We start from the raw sequence: 23,059 nt of genomic DNA, 5'->3' as shown, positions 1-23,059 counted from the left end.
CATCATCACTACAAGATCTTGGTGAAAAATAATGCAACTCTGGATGGATATTAATGTTGTGGCATTGCAAAAGTTTATTAAAACTATGCCACTGCGAATGTGTGCCGTAATCAAAGCTAAAGGCGATCCAGCTAAATAGTATGGTTGTGCCTTTTTTTTTGGGACATGCAGTGTATTTTCTTCTCCAGCAAGATAAGATACCTGCGCAGACACATGATAAAAATGCATAGGGCCTAAAAGAAGACCTGTTTTGAATGGTTCATAGTCCTCTAGTTTACATGAACTGATGATAGCACGTCAAAGCACGATACACCAAATATATCAAATGGAAAAATCCACTTCAAATCATATATTATAAAAATATGAAATTGCCTGTTCATGCCCACAAGGCTCCATCCCCGGACAAATGTAAAAAGAAAAAGATAACTGCATACTTATTTACTCAAGCCTATGGTAATCAGTCATTGCCTTTACAATATTGCTTTTACATTTAACTTGTTTTGTTAAATGCATTGAGTCCTGAACAAGAAAAGTGTTGTACAAATAACATAACTGTTAAGTGTGCAAATCACCTAAAAATGTAATGCTATTTTCTGATGTTTTTACACTATTTTAATGATTTAGTAGATTGGTAAGGAAGTAAACATGAGATATACTGCATGTGGCACTTAGAGGGTTACAGCTTTAGTTCCTCTATAGTTGAGTAAATATCTTTTCCGGTTTCATAGCATCTCACAGTTGTGGTCTGCTCTCTGTGTAGCCATCCTTCCATCTCCCTCTCTTGCTAGTTCCTTTTTTCACTGACAAGTGCTCGGAGGAGAAGACCACTGCTGTCTACAGCTATGCAGGCCATAAAGTGTGTCGTAGTTGGTGATGGGTAAGTAAGGTTTTTTTTGTTAAAATAAAAACTGAATTAGATTGAGGCAGTATGAACAACAGTGAGTTACGGTTGTCACATTTGAAAGCCAGGTATCTTTTTACTATGTGCTGTTCTACTTCCTGTATAGATGTGCTTTTCTGTATTTGCATTATTTTTTTTATATACATGATATTAATACAAACCTGAAATTGTAAATGAGTTACTAATACCATCCAGATACATGCATCTAAATATCCCCATATCTGTCTATCATTTGAAATATTCAATTCATTTTCATAATGAAGCCAAGGGGTCTATTTATTACGAATGTTTTCATATAAGATTCACATAACTTTAATCAGAGATGCACATATTTTTTAAACTGGGTTAAATTGTGTAAATCCTGGGTGTACGTTGTGTTAATTTTGTGCGGAAAAAAAATCATAAATGGACTGGTGTAGCTTGCTGTTCTATATAGTCAGCCATTTTACTCTAGAAGAGGCTTACCAGGAGCTGCACTATCTTTTAGTAAATAACAGCAGCTTGACAAATGCATCTGCCCATTACAACTTTTTTTCAAGCTATTTTCACTTCCGCTCTTTAGGGCTTGCTGCACATTTTATGTGTGACTGTGAACAAAATCAAGTGTTGCTCCAATTATATAGTTGATATAGACCAGTTTCCAAATAAACCTCTTAATTAAATGCTCCCCGCGCATCTTAGTATTGAAAACATAGGGTGACTGTCATTCACAGATGTTGAATTAATGTGAAATTATAAGCACTGTATTGCTGAATATTGAGCTCTAGGCCATTGTGAACTGACAAATGCTTAGTATTCCTGCCAGCCATTAAAATCTTTTAGAATGTATGTAGAAAATAGTAAGTACAAACACTGCTTTATTTACTGATACTGCATATGAAATACATAAATCCTGAGTTTTAATTAGTGCTGTTTACTGCCGTGTGAAGGTTAAGATGAAGTATGACCCAAAGTGAGACAGAGGTGTCAGCTGTCGGTTTTCCCTTTCTGACAAATAAAGATTTAGAAGAATGAAATAGAAAAATATGTATTTTATAGTCTACTTTTTGATCTTCTGCTACCTGGTAAGGTGATGATGTAATTGCAGTGAACACGTGTCCATTTTGTAACCTCCAGTTGTCTTTTTTATGTTCATAGATAGATCAGGCAACTCTGGCCATACCTGCCTAGGTATGCCAAGGTTTACTGTGTTCATACTGGGAATGCCCACATTTTTATTTATAAGCAAACTAGCAAAAGTGTGCCTGTTCATTGAAAGCGCTGTTTATGGAAGGGTGTATTTCTGCAGTGTCAGAAAGCACAGAAGTGTTCACTGGTACTGTGATAGTTAGTGCTGAGGCATCCATCAGTGTAGTGACAAGAAGCACAGAGGTGGTGGTGCAATGGTGTGTGAAGTGGGGGCATGTGGGTGAGGTGATAAGAGCAGGGGGAGAGGATGGGGGTCAGGCACAGGGGGCGAGAGTGGTAGTTGGTTTACAGTTGAGGTGAAGGGGGAGGTGGATGGGGGTAACTTATGGTGGTATTAGTGCTTGCGGGGGTATGGGGTGGGAGATTGTGAAGGCCCAGTGGTAGGGACATTTCAGGCATGAAGATGAGAAGGAGGATACAGGCACAGCGGTAGTTAGAAGGAGGAAGGGTTGGGGCGTGGTTTCAGGAACCAGGTTGAGTAATACATTTACCAGGTCATTACCAGTGTCATTCACCTGTCAGCTGTAACTACAGAAGCAACTCTTGCATTAATTAACTATTTATGGCGGGGTTTACTGTGTTCATACTGGGATTGCCCACATTTTTATGTAAATTAACAAAAATGTACCTGTTGATTGGAAACGCTGTTTATGGAAGGGTGTATCTCTGCAGTGTCGGAAAGCACAAGAGGGCAAACTGGTACTGTGATGGTGAGCGCTGAGGCATGCTTTGGTGCAGTGACAAGAAGCACTTGGGTGGTGGGTGGTGGTGCAGTGGCGAGTGAAGTGGGGACATGTGGGAGAGGAGGTGGGAGCAGGGAGAGAGAATGGGGGTCAGGCACAAGGGTGTGAGTGGCAGTTGGTGTGCAAGTGAGGTGCAGGGAGAGGTATATGGGGTCACTTATGGTGGTGTTAGTGGTTGCGGGGGTAGGGGGTGGGAGATTGTGAAGGCCCAGTGGTAGGGACATTTCAGGCATAAAGATGAGAAGGAATATACTGGCACAGTGGTAATGGAACGGGTTGGGGGGGGGGGGGGGGCAGAGACGCTTTGGGTTCAGGAACCAGGTTGAATGCTACATTTACTAGGTCATTACCAGATCATTCACCTGTCAGTTGTAACTACAGAAGCAGTTCCCTGTCCAGCAGCAAAAAAAGTGTTTGTGGGAGGTGCGTTCATGGTGTAAGCCTTAGACCGGCACAGGGGGAGGGGGAAGGGTGAGGAAACATGCAGAAAATGCTGTTTGAAAGTTTCCTTATCCTTTAACTTAAAGTCAGTCATAAGGCAATATATTGCATCACAATTCTTTTAACAATAAAAACATCCAACTTAAACTTACACTCTGAACTGCTTTAAAACTAGGTTCCCAAACTTATAATAGAGCATCTGAAATTTAACAAGCAGAAAGTCTCTCTAGAAAGCACATACTGCCTGCTATTTTGGGAAGTCCTCATAGTCCACACATCATATTATAAGGGATCCCCACCTAAAATAAGTAATTTCAGGGAGGTGCCCTTCTCATTTCAGGGAGGTGCCCTCTGTCAACGGAGGGGGGGGGGGCAATAACAAGGAAGAGATCACCCCCCTGAAATGATGGCAGATAGCAAAGAAGCTAATGCTTCAGTGAATATCTGACATTTCCATTTTAAAATAGAAAAGAAATTGAGGACACAAAGTCCTCAATTTATTTTTTTTTGCAGCCTCAGCACTCATTGAATGTAATGCTCTCAGTACAGAGGCTTCCCATTCATTCAGAAACTGATGATAGTAAAATATTTACTATCACCAGTTTATGAATGGGGAGGAGCCTCTGTAGTGAGTGCTTCTCCCCATTGAGAAATTCATGAATGAGCAGGAAGTGATGTAAATCACATCCTGTTCATAACTGGGGACACATAGTACTATGTGCCCCCGGTTATTTACGAACACTGGAGTGATCAGACGATCATTACAGTGTTTGTTCCACACACAGAAGATCAGTAAATGTCACAGGTATTTACCGATCCTCTGCTTGGCCACGCACACAGCCGCTGTCATCCTGAAACTGACAGGATGATAGCAGCTGCTCTCTCTTCCCCGCTCGGCCGTCCTGAAAGCTGCGGCTTCTCTCCTCCCTGCTTGGCCATCCTGACAGCAGGCAGCGCTCCCTCCTGGGCTTACTTGGAAAGCTTAGAGCAACACCTGTTTAAAATACAAACTAAGGGGGTTATTCACTATTGAGCCGAAGGATAAAGCCATAGCTTCGGCTGATCCTTTGGCTCTCTTTGGCCATCGGAGCCCTTCGGTTCAGTCGAACCAAAGGGCTGCTGTATGGGCTATTGTGAATAAGGCAGCTGATCGGCTCAACAGAGCCAAAGGCATATGCTTCGGCTTGACTGAGCCGAAGTTACAGCCGAAACAAGAGCCGGCCGTTCTCCCCGCAAATGACAGCTTGGCGAAGCCAGCCGTGATTTCTTGGCTCGCTCTGCCCCAGTTGTAATGACAGATCAGTGTCCCCAAATGACCTGGGGATGCTGATCTGTCATTAAACAATAACAACTGGGTGGAGGCAGCCGTGACGTCACGGCCGGCTACGCCCAGCTTTTATTAATTGGCTGAGACCTGCTAGAAGGCTCTAGCAGGTGCCGGCCAATACGAAACAGTTGGGTGGAGCTAGCTGTCACTGCTAGCTCCGCCCAATTGTTTTTTTTTCTTTTATTTAATATATATATTTTTACATTTTCCTATTTTTCATTTTGAAAAACATTTCTTAACCTTTTTTTTTAAATTATTATTATTTTCACTCACTTTTTTGCTATTCTGCTCAGTACCACAGAGGTACCGAGCAGAAAAGCCAAGCCGAATGCCGCTTGGTGACATTCGGCTATTCACTCACTGCCGTTTGGCCCCTATGAGAATAGGGGAGAACGGCAACGAGTAAGCTGCCGGAGCTTTGGCTCAGTTGATCCAGATGTTGGATCGGCTGAGTTTTAGTCCCTCTGCACTTTGGCTCAGCCAAACATGCAGAGCATGTTCGTACTGAGCCGGCGTGAATAGCCGACCGCGTTCGGCTCTGTTCACTTCGGCTCGGTTATTCACTCGGCTGCCTTCGGCAGCTTTGTGAATGACCCTGTAAATGACAATTTAGAATTGTAGGTTTTAAACATACCAGTGTTTGTTTTTTTGGGGAGGTTTTGTAGTCGGGTGGTTTGCAAGGGTGTTTGAGTGTGAACGACATTCTGACTGGCATTCATGACAAGCACTCTGACTGGTGTGTAAGTCGCAACCACTTCCTAATAGCAGAGCAGGATGGATTGGTGGAAGACATGAGCGACACTAGAGCACCACACCCTGCCCAAGAGAGGAAGCAACCCTCGGCTTGCTCTCTTTTGGTTCGAAATATATTAAGCAATCAAATGAGCCAACTTGCACTAATAAGCAGGCTCCTTTAAGAATGAATTTGTTTAATTTTTAACATAAACAAAATGCATAGATTACACAATAAAATATATACTGTATATAGCTCATTTTACATTTGTCATCCAACTTACATTATTTTACTTATCTGAGCTAGTAGATGGTGAGCAGACTCCCATTCTTCTGTTTTCTGTTCACTTCTGTTTTGTATTGTTCAGCCACTGATACAGCCAAATCCTCTCCCCAGCAATACCTGTTATTGCATTACCAGCTGTGCAACAGGCAGCATTGCACAGCTATTTCCTGTCTCTGTCATTCTCCCACATTTTTTAGGCTATAGGGGCGACATAACAATGAATCTCAACGCCATTAGTGGGTATTGATAGTGGCAGAATTTTGGCAATTGCCCACCAAATAATGCCCACTATTAATAACTGACGTGTATTCTTTCAGCATGCACCTGTCATAGAGTTCCGCACGTCGCTTGTTACAGCCAAAAGAGTGAGAGAGAGTAATGCCCATTGCTGCTACAAGCACAATGTATCTTTGTCCCGGTGACAACTAATTTACCAGGCAGGAAGTGAGGGAACTTTTTTTTTATACATTAAATTTTGATTATAAGTAAACTTATACAATTACTAATAATGTGACAGTGACATTAACCACTTGAAGACCAGGTGTTTACACCCCCTTCCTGGCCAGACCATTTTTCGATGTTCAGCGCTGCGGTACTTTGACTGACATTTATTCTGTCATGCAACGCTGTACTGAAATTAATTGTATACCATTTTTTGGGGACAGATAGAGATTTCTTTTGGTGGTATTTAATCACCACTGGGGTTTTTATTTTTTACTATATTAAGAAAAATTTACAGAAAATTTTGAATTTTTTTTTCTCATTATGTTATAATACAAATAATATTACCCAATTTTTTGGTAAAATATAAAAGACGGGGTCACGTCGGGTAGACACCAAGCATGTCAAGTGTTAAAATTGCAGCACTGGCGAAATCGCAAAAAAACTACCATACTCAAAATTGACCATAGGCGACACTTTAAAAGCTTTTACCGCTCATCAGTTTAGTGTTATCAGTGATTGATGGCCCTAGAATTATTGCTCTCACTGCGACGTTTGCAGCGGTATGCAACATGTGCATCGTAATGGGCGCAACCGTCGTTTTTGCATGTATGTGCTCCCGACGCATGTGTACATGCGTGTATGTATGGGTGAGGACTTTTTTTTAAATTTGTGTTTTTTTAATTCTTTTTCATGTGTGACTTTACATTTTTTTTGCAACTTTTTTTTTCCTATTTTATTTTCCCCCTTAATTTTATTGTTATCACATAGGGGGCTAAGAAACCCCCCTATGTGATAGCAAAGAGGATGTGACATGTCCTCTTTATGGAGACATCAGTGGTCCCCAAGACCCCTAATGTCACCTAGATACCCCCAAAGAAGCTGATGAAGGAGAGATCTGCTTCATCAGCTTCTCTCCAGCTTCTGAAACTGGAGAGTGACAGCAGAATGCGGAAGTGATGTAATGTACATCACTTCCGCATTCTGACAACGGAGAGGGGATCGGCGGGAGATTGTGTACCTATCTCCCTCTGTTGCCCTGTCACAGAACTGGTCCCGGGCTCGCACTGGGCACAGCGGAGCTCGGGACTAGCGGGAGCGCACAGAACGGCACATTATACAAGCTATCCACCGGCTCTATATCTGGCGGATCGCTTGTATGTAAACAGGCATCGCTGCCTGTTTTTATATTGTGGCAGTTTACCGCTCAACAGAGCCAAAGGCATATGCTTCGGCTTGACTGAGCCGAAGTTACAGCCGAAACAAGAGCCGGCCGTTCTCCCCGCAAATGACAAATGACGCCCACAAATGACGCCCAATGCGCGTGCGAGTGGGCGTGCCTGACAGGACATTTTTAAAAGGCCGGTCAGAGCCAGGAAGCTCCCGGCGGGCCGTTCTTTTACAATGGCTGGCCGGGAGGCGATTAAGGGAAACATTGTCATTTTACATATTAGAAGTACAAACTTAAAAGGAAATGGCATTGACAAAATTTGATTAATTTGTTTTATTTTATGCTAAAAAAAAGCATTTTTATTTTTATCTGTGTTGGCGTTAAAGAGTTCTCCTTACTACCTGTCTGCTAAAACATTGTCAGCAGGACAAGGTGTAATGGGAAATCTCTCTAATGTAGCGCCAGATAGCATTAAAAAACAGACAGGGGTTCTAACTCTTTCTCACTCTATTTAAAACTAAAAAAAAAAATTAGCGTAAGGCTGAAACATGGCATCATGGCAACACAGTAGGGATAAGCTCGGGTTTGGACGGAACCAGAGCTCCCCTGAATCTGGGTGGAAGCTGTCAGTGCCAGTCGCGAAGGACCACCACACGCTTGAGTTCTCAGGACTTATTTACCAGTTCTGCTCTGATTTGTCCCAAGCCGCATTAGTAAGACACCAAGACATACCATCTTGCATATCTTTCAATCCGCCAGAATAACCTGGGTCATCACTAGTTGGCTAGGTTTTGGTCTTCAGCTGCCCCATTAGCATTCAACTGCCCTCTTCTAGTGCCCACAAAGCTGATATCCACTCCAGAAGTATAATGCTGAATAACTTTTATTAACATCTTCACACTGGGGAGAGATGGTATAGGGACCCTAGACATCCACGGTGGTACAGACATAGACTCCAGACTCACCGAACCCTTTTTAGCATCTTAGTGTAGATCCATTTGTAGCTCAGCAAATAGGAATTTGAGTGGTAAATGAGCAGAGATGGGCACAGATCCTCAGTAGGAGAGACACCAGACTTGCTCCTGAGGTCCACTCTGTTCCCGGCACTTCCAGCAGCCATCATCTTCCCTGGTTCTCCTCCTCTGAAAACACTGCAGGCCTCCTCCATTAAAGAGGCCTAGTGAGGCACTTCCCGCACTCAAGCATCCCCACCCCCAGGCCTTTGAGATGGAGGGTAGGCTGGACAACACCCCAACCTGGACTAATCAATGGCTGGTCACAAACTAGTCTGAGCACATGGCAATTCCCTCCAGTATATATACCCTATCCCAGCATGCAACACAGGTTGAGAGAAACCCAGTGATTGGCTGGTAAACGGTACGTACTTACAGTGTCCCCCATTGGATGTCCCACACTACAGTAGAGTCACACTCCACCCAGGTAGGTACAGTCAATGCCAGGACACCAGGAATTAACCAGATAAATGCCAACTATAATCCAGCCAGACTGTCTACAGCTCTGGCAATCAATAAATGTCTAGTAGCCACGTCACAGAAGATGATGGGGGCTACACAAGCAAAAACGGTATGGCAGGAGATACCCATTTAAGCTTTATTTATTCTACAGTGGTATGTTACCCTCACTCACTACTCTTGAGGAGGTGAAAAAATGCCATGCAGCATTTCAACTCCTGATTTCAGATGACACCCAATCCTCCCAAGAGGGACCTCCTCTGACACTATACAAGAGATTCCTACCATGCCAACAATCTCCTCGCTCCAATGGAATATCCTCTGGCTCAGTGGTAAGAGAACCGATGAGCCCTATTGCAGACAAAACTTTGGACTGCAGATACTGTAAGCCTTGTTTTCTGGTTCATAACTCAGGCCTAGCCATGTCCCTCTTTGGGTCTGCTAATTGTAATACCCGAAGGCTTGTTACTTTTCACTTATGTTTGGTTTCTTAGAAGTAATTCACATACTGCTGAGGACTGTACCTGGGAATTGTTGGTCTGCTCTGCGGGGTACAAATTTCTATAGGTGATACACAGACTCTCGTTTTGCAAACTGGACTTGCTTTACAGCTAATCTTGAACCTAATAGATGCTTCTTGTTTGGATCTCTTAACAACACACTTGTTTGCCTTAGAGGCAACTATTGTACTTATACAGACCAGTATTGCCCCAAACAGGACATTTGACATATAGGATTATGTGACTACTGCTCTACTGCTACAGCTGCTCTTGATTCTGCGGCAAGTGGCAATTCTGTGGCAAGTATTGGTAAACTATACAGAATATCTAAACACTTCTGTGTGCTACATCTAACGATCTTTGGCCTTGTGCATGACTGTTGTATCTTCCATAAGTCATAAGATGAGTGCAGCCTCCACCAATATTTTTCTTACTGCCAAGATTTCAGACTTACTTTTTATCCCAAAGTTTTTTTCTGCCTAATGTGTCTGGAAGGGTCTTTCTCCATGTTGATCAAAGCATCCACCTAAACTAGAAATTAGTTGCCACTTTTCAGGCATCTAAGTAATATTAAGAATGTTTAGGGGAAGACTGCACAAACACTTTTATTTGGACCTCTAGCTACTACTTTGCGGAATTTCCACCTGACATGGCTGCAGTGTAAAGGTTATTGTATCGCCTGATTTACATTTATTTGGTCCGCTTTCACCTGTGGCCTGAGGCTTCTCCAGAATGTCTTTTTCTGGCAAGTGACATAAGTTAAGTACATTCAGTCACTGCCTCTGTCATACAATGACTAGTTTTTACAACTGCTCGTTCTTACTCAATGATCCCATATTACAAGTGTACTGTCTAGCCTCTTCACCCAACATTATCCTGGGGTTGCTTAGTATTCTCTGTGTAGTTCAACCCATTCAACAGCTCAATAACACACTCCCTTTCTTGTTCAATGTAGCTGACAGAATACCATGTATTGTCTGAAGTTCTGCTTTAATCACAATCCTTCAAACACTGTTTTCTTTGAACATCTAAGGCCTCAACCAACAAATCAAAATGATGAAAGCCTTTTAATAACTTAGATCACATCAGGCTGAAATTGCCTAAAGAAGATGTACTTTTCCCAAGATGCAGCTCCAAAATTTTTACACTCCACTTAACCACACTTCTATACAGATTCTGCCAATATGAAGCAAAGGGGTGTTCTCATCACCTTCCATACAGATCACACTTGTTCCTGATGCACACAATCCCACAGGAGAGCAAAATTACATGGTTCCTGTGGGACTATCTGCTTAGTCATCCTACAGTAGCACTATAATAAGTTACATATAATTACAGACAGCTTTGATGGAATATTTTGACATCAATTCTCCCTTTGTTGAATGCACTATTACAATATGGGAAGCCCACAAATCCATCAGATAGGGCATCCTGATACAATTAAAAAGAACAGGGAAACTCATAAAAAACAAGTCGATTGATCTTCTGTCTCCTTTGCAGAAGTGCAAAGATGACCCCCTCCACTAACAATAAATCCCAGCTACACAGTGTAAAAAACAAACTAAATTACTTCCTTGCTTATAGGGCTGATTACCAGACCTGGTGGATACAACATAAGTACTACTTTAAGGGTATTAAACCAGATACTTTTTCGACCACCAGATTTTGTGACACTTTCGTAGACCCTTCTACAAAACACTCCAACTAAACTCTAAAAATGTTACCTATGTCATACCCATTAAAATCTTAAAAATGTTATACTCTAACTTATAAAAACTATAGGGGTTATTCCCTAAAGAGCCAGAGGATCCAGCCGTAGCTTCGGGTGATCCTTCGGCTCTCTTTGGCCGCTGGAGCCCTTTGGTTCAGTCGAACCGAAGGACTGCTGTATGGGCTATTCACAATAGCCCTTACAGCAACTGAAGGCGGCTGAGCGGCTCAGCCTAGCCGAAGGCATATGCTTCAGCTCGACTGAGCTAAAGTGACAGCCAAAGGCCGGCTTGTAACCCTTGAACCAGTTGGGCGGAGCTAGCTGTCACTGCTAGCTCCGCCCAATTTTTTTCTTTTTTAAAATATCTATATTTCTTTTTTAATTTTCCTATTTTTGATCATTTTAAAAATAATTTTTCAAACTTTTTTTTGTCACTCTTTTCATTTATTTTCTATTCTACTTGGTACCATGGAGGTACCAAGCAGAATAGCCCAGCTCGGCGGCATTCGACTATTCACTCACTGCCGTTCGGCCCCTAGGAGAATAGGGGCTGAACGGCAGCAAGTGAGCTTCCAGAACTTCAGCTCAGCTGATCCAGATATTAAATCGGCGAGTCGAAGTCCCTCTGCACTTTGGCTCAACCGAACATGCAGAGCATGTTCGGCTGACCAATGGCAGCCATACAGAGCCAATGTACGGCTGAAATCAGCCGTACTGAGCCGGAGTGAATAGCCGAACCTCATTCGGCTCTGTTCACTTCGGCTCAGTTATTCACTCGGCTGCTTTCGACAGCTCTGTTAATAACCTGTATATGTCTTCATTAATTTCGACCAATGCGCTGGAGATGCATTTTTTGCCGACCTCGACACTCTCTGCTCAAATGAACCCTATTGTTGACAGAATTACCCAAATGGAAGTCCAAACGCCTATGAAAACATTCATAGCTAGGAAAAAGCCAGGCATTGATGACTTTATGGCTGCTTGCTATGCTAAATGTTCAGATGTTCTATCACCTCGACTTACTAAGATGTTCAACCAGTTATGGAAGGGAACTGAGAAATCAATTCCCACATTACCATAGCCTCTTATAAAATTAGGCAATCCCCTATTGTCATCATATTCAATACTTCTGTTGGCCTGCCACCATTACCATCTCCTGTCACTGCTGTTGGCCTGCTGCCATTACCATCTCTTGTCATGGCTAATGGCCTGCCATCCATTACCATCTCCTGCTACCACTGCTGGCCTCCCATCTGTTACCATCTCCTGCAACTTCTGCTGGCCTGCCATGCATTAACATCTCCTGCTACTGATTTAAGGCTGACTGATAATATTTCTGCCTTGTGTCTCTGACATAATTCATTGCAATTTGTATTTCTAGATACATAGTGTCTTGTCTTTCACTCCTTTAATACAGCCAATTAAAATCCTTGCACGTGTCTGTGAAATATTTCTGTTTTGTGTGTGTGTGTGTGTGTGTGTGTGTGTGTGTGTGTGACATAATACAATGTCATTTTTATTTCTGGATAAAAAAAGCCTTGTCTTTCCCTTTTCTAAATGTATCCTACTAAAAAGACTTATATGTGTCTCAACAACATTGTTGCTCTGTGTCTCTGACATAATCCACTGTTATTTCTGGATAAAAGAATTACTGGTCTCTCGCTCCTATATTGTGACAAACTAAGGGTTACTTGATGCAAAATTTCTGCCTTGTGCCTCTGACGTAATCAAATGTAATTTTCCTTTCTCTTTAAAAAATGCTTCATTCTCTTCAAATGCAACCTACAAACATGGCGTACATTGAGTGCAGTGTGTCTCTGCAATATTTCTGTGTCTTGTCTCTAATAATTAAATAATTTGCTGTCATTTTTATTTGAGGTTCTTTTAAAACCTGCCTAGTTTCTCCCTCTTACCCTGCTGCCCATTCAAGATGCTTACATACTCTTCATCTATTGTGCTATATGTCTGACCATTGGCTCTGAAATATGGCTCTGTAATTTTTATTTAAAATTTGTTTATACTTGTTTCTGGAATGTGGGGTTGTGGTTTTAAAGTGTTTTTGTGCACTCTGTTTGACATTTTATTAAACTTTGCACTAAAAGAAGTTCACAAGCTATGCTATAAAACATGTTTTGCCACTGTTTGTTATTAATTTGAGGGGTTTCAAAGTATTTTATTTTGAAGTGTAGACCTTCTAATAACTGTTAGATTTATTCTGTGTACTATTTTAAATGCTCAATTCTGACTATTATTGCTGGATTAAAAAACAATTATGTGTTGCAGCAAAAACCTACTAAAAAATACTTTTTTCAAATTAAAATTAATCAGATAGGAGTTCTGCTGCTTTATGAAAGCCACACAATAATGTAAATTTTTACAAATGTATTACACATACAATATATACACTGAGTGGCCAGATTATTATGACCACCCCATCAGTACTTTGTTGGCCACCTTTTGCCTTCAATACCGCAGCAATTCTTCTTGGCATTGACTCCACGAGATGTTGAAAGGTGATGCAAGGAATCTGACACCATGCCTGATGAATAGCACTGTCCAGTTCTGTGAGATTTGATGGTTGTGGAACCAGCTGCCTGATGGCTCTTTCAACTTCGTCCCACAAATGCTCAGTTGGATTGAGATCTGGTGATTGTGGGGGCCACCTAAGCAAGGTAAAGTCTCCCTCATGTTCTTGAAACCACTCCTGCACAATACGAGCACCGTGGCATGGCGCATTGTCTTGTTGGAAGAAGCCATCTCAATTGGCATACGCCAACAACATGATAGGATGAACTTAATCAGCAACAATACTTTGGTATATTGTGCTATCCAGACGTTGCTCCACACGAATTAAAGGGCCCAAATCATGCCAGGAAAACATGCCCCAAACCATAACACTGCCCCCACCAGCTTGAAGGGTTGTACTCATTTCATGCTGTTTCCGCCAAATTCTCACTCTGCCATCTGCATGATGCAACTGGAAACGGGGTTCATCGGACCACATTACTTTTTCTAATGCTCGACTGTCCAATCCTTGTGTTCCTGTGCGAATTGGAGACGTTTTATCTTGTTAACTGCAGACAGCAAAGGTGTTTGAACAGGCCTTCGGCTTCCATATCCCATACGATGCAGTGTACGGCGATGTACAGTTCAGAAAAAAATCACTTCTACTGCCGTGGTAAACAACCTGCTTCCCTATTTATATTGGTCTGGCCCACTAGCAACTTCAGCATGAAATCATAGCTAATTTGCCTACAAACGTCAGGTGGTCATAATAATCTGGCCACTCAGTGTATATGATGCAAACATAAAGTGTCACTGACGCTGTTCCCAACAATGGTAATATGCTATAATGCCAAATATAGCTTAAAGCCTTTTCTGTTGCATGCCATTTGAAGAATTGGGGTTTTTCAAATGTTGCCCCCAAACTCACAAAAAATGGGGGGCCATTTTATCACTTTCACTGCTACCACTTTATGTGATACAGTGGTGGCAGCAGGCCCCTTTAAACAGACTCCGGACGGCTACACATTGTCGGTTTTACAATGGAAGCGATTCTGGCAGCTCAGCTGCCGCCAGATTGCTTCTAGGGGCTGAGATAGTGCGAAAACCCCTGCCCAACAACCCCATCTTGTTTCCCAGTCTCTGCTGCCCCTCCTGCGGGCCCGGGACCAGAATGTCAGGTGGCACTGGGAAGCTGGGGAGGAGACTGACGAATATCTATTCGCTGATCTCCTCCCCGCTCAAAGGGACCTGGAGTGATGCTGATTGCATCAGTTCTGGTCCCATAGCTGTCATTGCTCATGGGTTATTTAGAGTGGAAAGGTGACACTGGGGGGTCTTTTTGGACTCCTAGTGTCACCTTAAAGAGTTCCTGCCACTACTAATATGCTATCACATAGGAGGCTTATAAGCCCCCCACTGTGATAGCAATTAAAGTTAAAAAATATATATATATATATTTTTTAAAGTCCCCCGCCCCCACGAGCATGTGCGCATTAACGCAAACATGCATCAGGTACGCTTCCGTAAGAAAATGGCGATCAGGCTACACATGTAAGTATCGCCAGGCACGTCTGAGTGAGACCAATAATTCTTCGGCCAATTTTCATGGCTATCTCTAAACTGTGTGAGCTTTTAAAATTTTGCCTGTGGACAATTTGGGGTACCATATTTTGTTGCTGCTTTACAAATGCATGCATTTTTTTACGTGGGCATGTTGGGTATCTATTTACAAAAAACAATGGGTATTATATTGTGTTTTTAGGCACTAGAATTAACTTGAGTGCATTTTTTGCTAAATTTTTGGGTTTAAAAAAGAGTTGCCACAATTTGCAACTGACACCCTTTTATTCTACAGGGTATTTGCATTCAGAAAGTAAATCATATTTTAAGTAACTTTCAGGCCTAAAATGTGGATTATAACACGTGTGCAAAAAAACATGAAAAAAATGCCTTGGCAGGGAAAAGGTTAAACAGTATTTTTTTAAACATTTTTTTTCTTTTTTTGCATTGGTACATATCCCACAGGGTGGTGCCAATCTCCCCATGCCTTTTGTTTGGCAATCCTTTGCCTATTAGCTTTGAAAATATAGATAATTGATTTTCAAGATTTGCCTCCCATTGAGTTTAATGGGGATCACAATAAAGTTTGCAACCGGTGAACTTTTCCACGCGTTCACCGAACACATTTCCTTTGCTAAGTTCCTGTACCATGAAAGTGTTCTACCAATCGCCATTCCAGACTTTAGACTTCGGGTGCTCCAAACTAGTACCTCCTCACCTTCTTTTAATGTTGATAATTGGAAATTCTTTGTTTCTCCCTGGGTACATGAATCCCTTAGCATTCAAAAACTGGGTGCAGCATAAACTTCATCAGGTCAGACACATGCTTGGGGACACAGGAATGAAATCCTTCAGCTTCCTGTTTTCCCCCTCAAGAGATTTTCCAGTATTTCCAAAGTCAAACAATTCCTCCAGATGTCCAGCATTACAGAAGATCTCACATCCCAAACAGTGCTTAAAAGACAACTCACCAATTATCTGCAATGTTGTGCTACCATTTATTTTATATATCTTACTGGATTCAATACAGGCAGTATACCCCCTTATGTCTGTAAGTGGGGGAGGGGACTAAAACCTCTTTTATCAGAGGCAGACTGAAGCCAAATTGGCTAAATACATCTAAAGCTCGGAAGATGTCCTAGCGTTGGAGGCAAAATTATAAATTGCTCCTTTGCTGGTATCTGGTTCTTGCATGTATTTCTAAGTCTGTCCCTACTTGTCCACTTGTTTTCATGGCTACTCATCTGAAGGTTCCTTCCTCCACATTTGGTGGGAGTGCCCAAAGGTTAGGAGATTCAACTGCTATACACCGAGACTCCGCAGCAAAAAACCTGAAACCTGTACAGCTACCCATTTACATTAATCACCTATATTCTCATAGCGGTCAGGCAATATTTTTAAAAAACGCATGGCTCACGGAAGGGTACCATACTTAAACTCCAAAAAATATGGAACTCTTGGATCCGAAACAATTTACCTCCTTCTTTCAACCCAGACAGTCTGGAGATGAAAAACACTCCCTTAGGTTCCCTTAACTCTATTTGCTGCCTTCCAACCCATCTCTCCTCTGCAACCACCTTCCATTGGATGCAACAGGCATATAATTATCTATACTATATAATGGACAGAAGGGCATGTAAGTGTTCTGTAACATAATTTTTCTACATTTGGCTCCTCGTTCTCCACTTCTTTATTGCTATATTGCTTGATTTCTTTTTTTGTGATGTGTATGTTGGTAGATCTAATATGGATGTAGTTAAACATTTGTTAGGCTTAATAAGTCCTGCAATCTTTCTACATCTGCATACCCTTAATGTAACATTTTCATGTGGTAAAATAATAGAACCAAGTGAATGAGAAAATATGATAAATCATTTACAAGCCTGCCACAGATTCGCAAACTGCAGCACATTAACATACACAACTGATGCAACTTTCTTGATAAATGTCCCCCAGTATATCTTGTGATAGATTGATTCACTGAACTAAGAAAGAGGAAGCAGAGGAGGTGCTAGATGCAAAACAGTTGTTTGGAGAACAAGTAGTTCCTTCCTGGTAAATGACAAAAAAATCTATTTAGAATTGCTAAGTTAAAAAGCTTCTATGTCTCTCACTTGTTCCAGCTCCGAGTGCCCTGCATGTGACTAGTTACTGAAATCTCCTTTGCAAAGTCTTCCACTTGCCTAACTGAGGCTTTGCAGTTTATTTACGAAAAGGATTTAAGAATGTTCACACAATAAATTGTGCAAATATACACTTAAATTAACCAATCATGTACAGATGAAATAAGTCAAGGATTTTCTTTTTACATGATTGGAAAATTGAGCTGAATCTTCACACATTTTATTGTGTGAACATTCTCAAATCCTTTAATAACTCAGCCTTAAATAGGCAGATGCGGCATGATTTCATACGCATTCAAGAGGCCCTGTCCCCTTGTCCATGCAAAGTGACAGAGTCTGCATACCTCCCTACTTTCAGAGGTGAGAAGAAGGGACACATTTTAAAGCAAAGTACGTAGGCAAAGGACACACCACTGCCACACACCCAGTTATGCTGACCAAAAAGAAGTAAAACTGATTAAAAAATTATTGCCTAAAATGATTAGCTTGGGGAAAAAAGTAGCCACCCTCCAGAAGGAAAGACAGTGTCAGTACATATTCCGAGATGATTTGAGGAACTACAGCTGAGTGATACATTTTTGTTAATAGTTAATACTTGAGTGTATTTTTAAGATTTAACTGCTGAGTTTAGTGTCACTTTAAGCATATATATTATTTAAAAATCTAGGAAACCAAGTACAGCACACGCCTCAATTTACTAATCTGTAACATGGTATTTGATTTAGGAATTTCTATTTTCAGCCATATAATTCATATTGCAAATCTCACTTTCCAGCACATTGGCCGGGAAGGCACATGACCAACGTCACTTTATTCTATATTGAAAAACACAAACAGGTTAAAAAACGCTTATAGAGACTTGCTGTTCCATAAACATGGAAACAAGTTCAGAAAACTACTAGCCAGATTAACCAGGGCAAGTAACACATTCGGAAAATCACTTGCCAGATTAGCTAGTAGACATTACCACACTATTTGATTAACCTAGGACAGCTGGTTCCTCTCCATCTGGTATAAAAAAAATCCTAGAAAATACAGCCATATGTATGAAAAGGACTGTGCAAACTCCTAAGGTGGTTTAAAATTCTTATATAAAATGCACCTCCCATGCATAACCGCATAATAACTAGAACAAATGAATGCTAACATTTCCCTTCACTATAGCACACTTAGCACATATGAAAGCACCCGGCCCAGATGGTTAATTATGTGAATTCAAAAAAATTATCAAACATTATATTTGAAAAATGTACACAAAAAGCCTATTAAATATCATTTTGGAGAAACTGCCGGATAAACTTCGAGATGTAATACATAACGCAGATTCGCAAAATAGTCATTGATGTTCAGAAGGTGCTCACAGTTTTAGAATGAACCAAAACTCACCAATTGCAGTACATAGCAATTCTCACCCTTGACACTATACAGGCTTTTCATAAGGTTTCCTACAATAGCGCTTCACTGTAATGCATACAATAGACTTTAAGAGTCAGGGGTGCCCTTTGTCACCACTCCTCTTTAACTTAGCTGTTGAACCCCTCCACATACCTATATTCAACTAGTGAACTTGTCATGTCTCGAGCACACTTCACAGATGTTCCAAATATACAAACCATCTTCTCAGAATATCACTCTCTCATGTATACATAGTAATTTCTCTAAAAGTGAGAATTTAACCCTCACACCTATAAAGCACCTATAAAGCTCAGAACAAATTTCACTGTAGCAAAGAATAATGTTACATATCTGGGGATTATAATAGGCAAATTGGCTTCATCCATTTACTGTTTCAATTATCCACTATTAATAGAATTGTGAGAGAACGGCAGGTAAAGAGGTATCCCCCCACCTCTTACTCGACGGCAGAACCAGCCTACTAATAATGAAAAGCATTGCTTGACTGCTGTACCCTTTACAAACCATACACTTTTTTTCTGACAGATAATGACAAGAAACAGCTGAATTGTTACATGGCACAATTTTATTGGAACAATAAACACACACAAAAATGCAATGCAAAAACGGCACCTGCCAAGGGGTGAGGGTGTATTAAATTTACCAGATAGCATGGTAGATATGCAGCATTCTGGCTCGGCTGCCATTTTACTCACCTGTTTCTTTCCTTGCTTGAGCAGAGTCTGGAACGTTGCTCACTCTTCCCAGGCTCCCTCTTATGGCCAGACAGGAGAGCATCATCTGAGAGAGTCAGATGGGAGTTTCCTGTCTCTAAGTGATGATGTCACCCCACTCACTATATATAAACCATTCAGTCCAGTCTGACCTTGCCCTTGCGTGGAATCCCTGCTTGTGCATTCCTGCTGCTGAGTATCCTGATTCTGTGTATGACCCGATCCTGGCTGACGGTCTCCTCTGGCTCCTGGCTTGTTCCTGACAATGCTGATTTCCTGGCTCCTGCTCCTGGCTTGTTCCTGACGACGCTGATCTCTGTGCTCCTGACCTGGCTTGGACGACTACCTACTCCAGCTCCTGACTCTGGCTTGTTCCGGTTTATGATTCTGCTTGCTCCTGTGGACACTGTTCTTAATAAATATTTTAACCAGCACCTTTTGCTTGTCTGGTTTTCATTGTGCTCTGACAATATGTAAGCTGTGGAAAAATGTGGTTTAGTTTGGTTCAGATTTTTTGTTATTTTGGGATTCGGATTCGAAATTCAATTTGGTTCGGGTTTCGGATTCGGGTGAAATCCGAATTTCGTTACTTTCGGATGAGTTTACCAATATTTGTTGCGAATACCACAGAAAACCATATACAGATATTAATACTAAAGCTGAATCTCCTAGACCCCACTCGGGATCCGAATTTCTGAATTACATTCAGGATCTCCCGAATGCCATTTGGGTCTATGAGCCTTACTGTATATTGCTAAAACTGAGGCTCCCAGACCTGAATGGCATTCGGGAGCTCCCGAATGTAATTTGGAAATTTGGATCTCGAATGCCATTCGGGTCTAGGAGCCTCAGCTTTAGTATTATATTTATATACTGTATATGGCTCCCATGTTGCCGTAACAAAAATTTGCGTTCAGACCCTTTCGGATGCATTAAACCGAAAAACACATGTGATTGGCCAGAAAAGTCACATGTCCGATACATTTTTGTTTTTGAACAAAATTTGGACGGGATCTGATATTCAAAAACAGAAATTTAGATTCCAACACATTCGGATGCATTGGGATTCGGAAATTCGGATGTGTCCGAATGTCTGAATTTCAGAAAATTCGTCTGAATTTTGATTCGGAAAAAAATGAATTGCAGATGCCCATATCAGGGTTCATGCCTGGTGTGTCTACTAAAACATGCACTTGACTGCAAACCTCAAGACGATTGGCTGCTATACTGGCTATTGTGAATAGCCCGTACAGCAGCACTTCGGTTCGACTGAACCGAAGGGCAGAGGCGTCCAAAGAGAACCAAAGGATCAGACGAAGCTATGGCCGTATCCTTCGGCTCCATAGTGAACAACCCCCTAAGTCTTTGCTCTTACTATCCAGGCTTTATGGTGAATGACAATCTAATATTGACTGTATGGATTATAGATACCTCCAGTGACATAACGGCATAAGTCTGTGAATTTCTAGTTTGGGCTGTTATTTCAGTTACCTGACATAAAAGATACTTGTAGACTATTCCTAAGTTAAGTTTGTATTCCCATCATATAGCTCCCATCATTGATTATATCTTATTGGCTGTACCTATTAGAGATACTCCCAGTGGATAGAGCAACAGGTATATGGCAGACCCTCTGTGTGGGCCCGGGTCCTTTCTGGTGGTTTTAATTGACATTCTGGAGAGATCTGGGTGTAGTAATCTTCATATTTAACATCTTAATGTAACATCTTATTACTGTGCATATCACATTACAAATAATTAAATACTTTGATGAATATGTACTTCACTATTATATTCATAAAATTTATATTTTTTACCTCAATTCTTTTGTATTGAATTCTAAACACTCTTGATAAAGCGGTATCGCTGTGAAGCGTGTCGTGTTTGTGTTGTCCGGTAACAACCAGGCTAAATTGTAGTGCAATAGCACCAATAGTTGGAATACGGTTTATGCTTTTCCTATTCTATTAACTGGAGGCATCTAGATGTTATGGAAACGTATAATATCACCCAGGATCACCACTTATGTGTTTTTTTAAATATATGATAATTTTATTATATTTGTATCAATACAAGTTGTTGATTTTATTTATACTGGTCTATATGTATTAGGAGGTACATTTAAAGTCCTTTTTTTTTTTCCACTTCCTCTCGTATGAACTCCTTGTTTATGATGTAGAATGGATACAATATCAGTCTGATCTAGAGAGAAACAAAGAGAGGGGCGCCTTTCCTAGTGCAGGAACTTTGTCAGGACGCGTGCCCCGGAAACGCATTGACACCACAGTGAGCCTCATACAGGACGCTCCACACGGACCCTTGCTCTGTTGCGGTTTTCACTGTCCTGCTGCTCGTTTTCACACCCTCATTGTGAGTACCTGTCTGTACGATTTTGATGATATTGAATAAACATTCTGCACTAGGAAAAGCGCCCCTCTCTTTGTTTCTCTCTATTGGGCGTATCTACTCGATTCACAATGTGATGTGAAATGCATTTCTGGAATATTGATATACCCTTTTCCTTTCTCTTGAGTACATCTGGATGCACAAACTGTTCTTTGTTGATACACTATGTGAGCATACCTAAATCTGTCAGAACAATCAAACAATAAATATATATTAAAAAAGGACAAAAAATTTGATTAGTGTGTTATTAGGAAAATAAGATGTTCCAGAGCTCTTTCTGACAACCAAGTAAAAGAAAGAGATTGAGAAAGATTTTCAAATTAAGTTCTGTGATTCACAGCTCAATTAAAAAATGTTCCATCTCGAGGAGGCTGGGAAATGCCTTTTAATTTTCACATTGGCACCCATCTTCTGCGCCAAGTTCCCTATAAGTGTCAACAGTTGGCAGTAGCCAAATTTTAAATGTCTGAAAACTGAACCTGCAAAAATATACCAGTATATTCCATAATTTTGGTCATCCCCCTTTCTGAGACCTCTGCAGACTTGTTTACAAATACTATAGCATTAGATGGAGGTTGCACAGAACCGGAACATGTGACAAGAGAATACAGTCAGAAGCTCTGTGAAAAGTGGAATCTGGCTGCAATGTGCTATTAATGACAACATGGTATATAACAGTTTGTCAGTGTTCATAAACATCCCTAAGCTATAAAAGTGTTATTACACGTCACAAGGAGAGTCTTAGGGGATACATGGAAACTCAAGATTGCACTGAGAACATTGCAAGCCCCAAGTAATTGAACTTGTCTGTCCTTTTTTTTATATGGAAGTAGAAGCTGTATAGAACCTGAAGATGGCATTGCTGTTGGGCGGCAGCAATGTTATACCACTGTACCACCAATGAGCAGAAAATATACTGACTTTTTCGACAGGTTGGAGATTCCATAAAATGTGCAGCATTTGAAAATGCTGGCAGGATTTTCTGGTTCTAAATATATATTACATTGGCTTGTGCATTGTAATGGATAGCAGTGATTATGAAAACGTTTCATGTTCTGTGAATGATTGTCAGACAGTCACTTTAACTGCTACACGTTAATGATGTTTTATTATAGAAGTTTGTCTATCTTCCATTCTGCCACTATTATTAATAAGGCATATTTCACACACCTCAGTTTTGCAGCACAACCATAATGCAAATTATGCAAAAGATTCATTTTTATGCAAATTACATGTATTTAGGTGGATTTCTGTATTGCATATAAATACTGTTTGCATCAGTTTTGACACTGATGCCATTGCCATGTTGTGTCTGTCTGGTCACCATTTGGCAAAGAATGAAGACAATGTATACATAATTATAGTGATCATGAAAATAAATTATGTTGTAACAGATTGTCTTAATGGAATGTGCTTTATATAC

The 23,059-nt window shown here is 41.0% G+C and overlaps 1 protein-coding gene across 1 annotated transcript in view; it reads left to right on the top strand.

Annotated features, from left to right (window-relative positions):
* Positions 1 to 745: 745 nt before the first annotated feature.
* RAC2 (ras-related C3 botulinum toxin substrate 2 (rho family, small GTP binding protein Rac2)) overlaps positions 746 to 23,059 on the top strand; it is a 66,542-nt gene continuing 44,228 nt past the window's right edge. Inside the window, exon 1 of the mRNA XM_018552295.1 lies at positions 746 to 877. Coding sequence (XP_018407797.1) covers positions 843 to 877 — 35 coding nt within the window. The 5' untranslated portion in view covers positions 746 to 842. The remainder of the gene's footprint in view (positions 878 to 23,059) is intronic.

This window comes from Nanorana parkeri, unplaced genomic scaffold, assembly GCF_000935625.1.
Source record: "Nanorana parkeri isolate BGI_ZX_2015 unplaced genomic scaffold, ASM93562v1 scaffold83, whole genome shotgun sequence".
Classification (NCBI taxonomy): Eukaryota; Metazoa; Chordata; class Amphibia; order Anura; family Dicroglossidae; genus Nanorana; species Nanorana parkeri.
The sequence above is the reverse complement of the archived record's forward strand: the minus strand, read 5'-3'. Positions and strand labels throughout refer to the sequence as shown.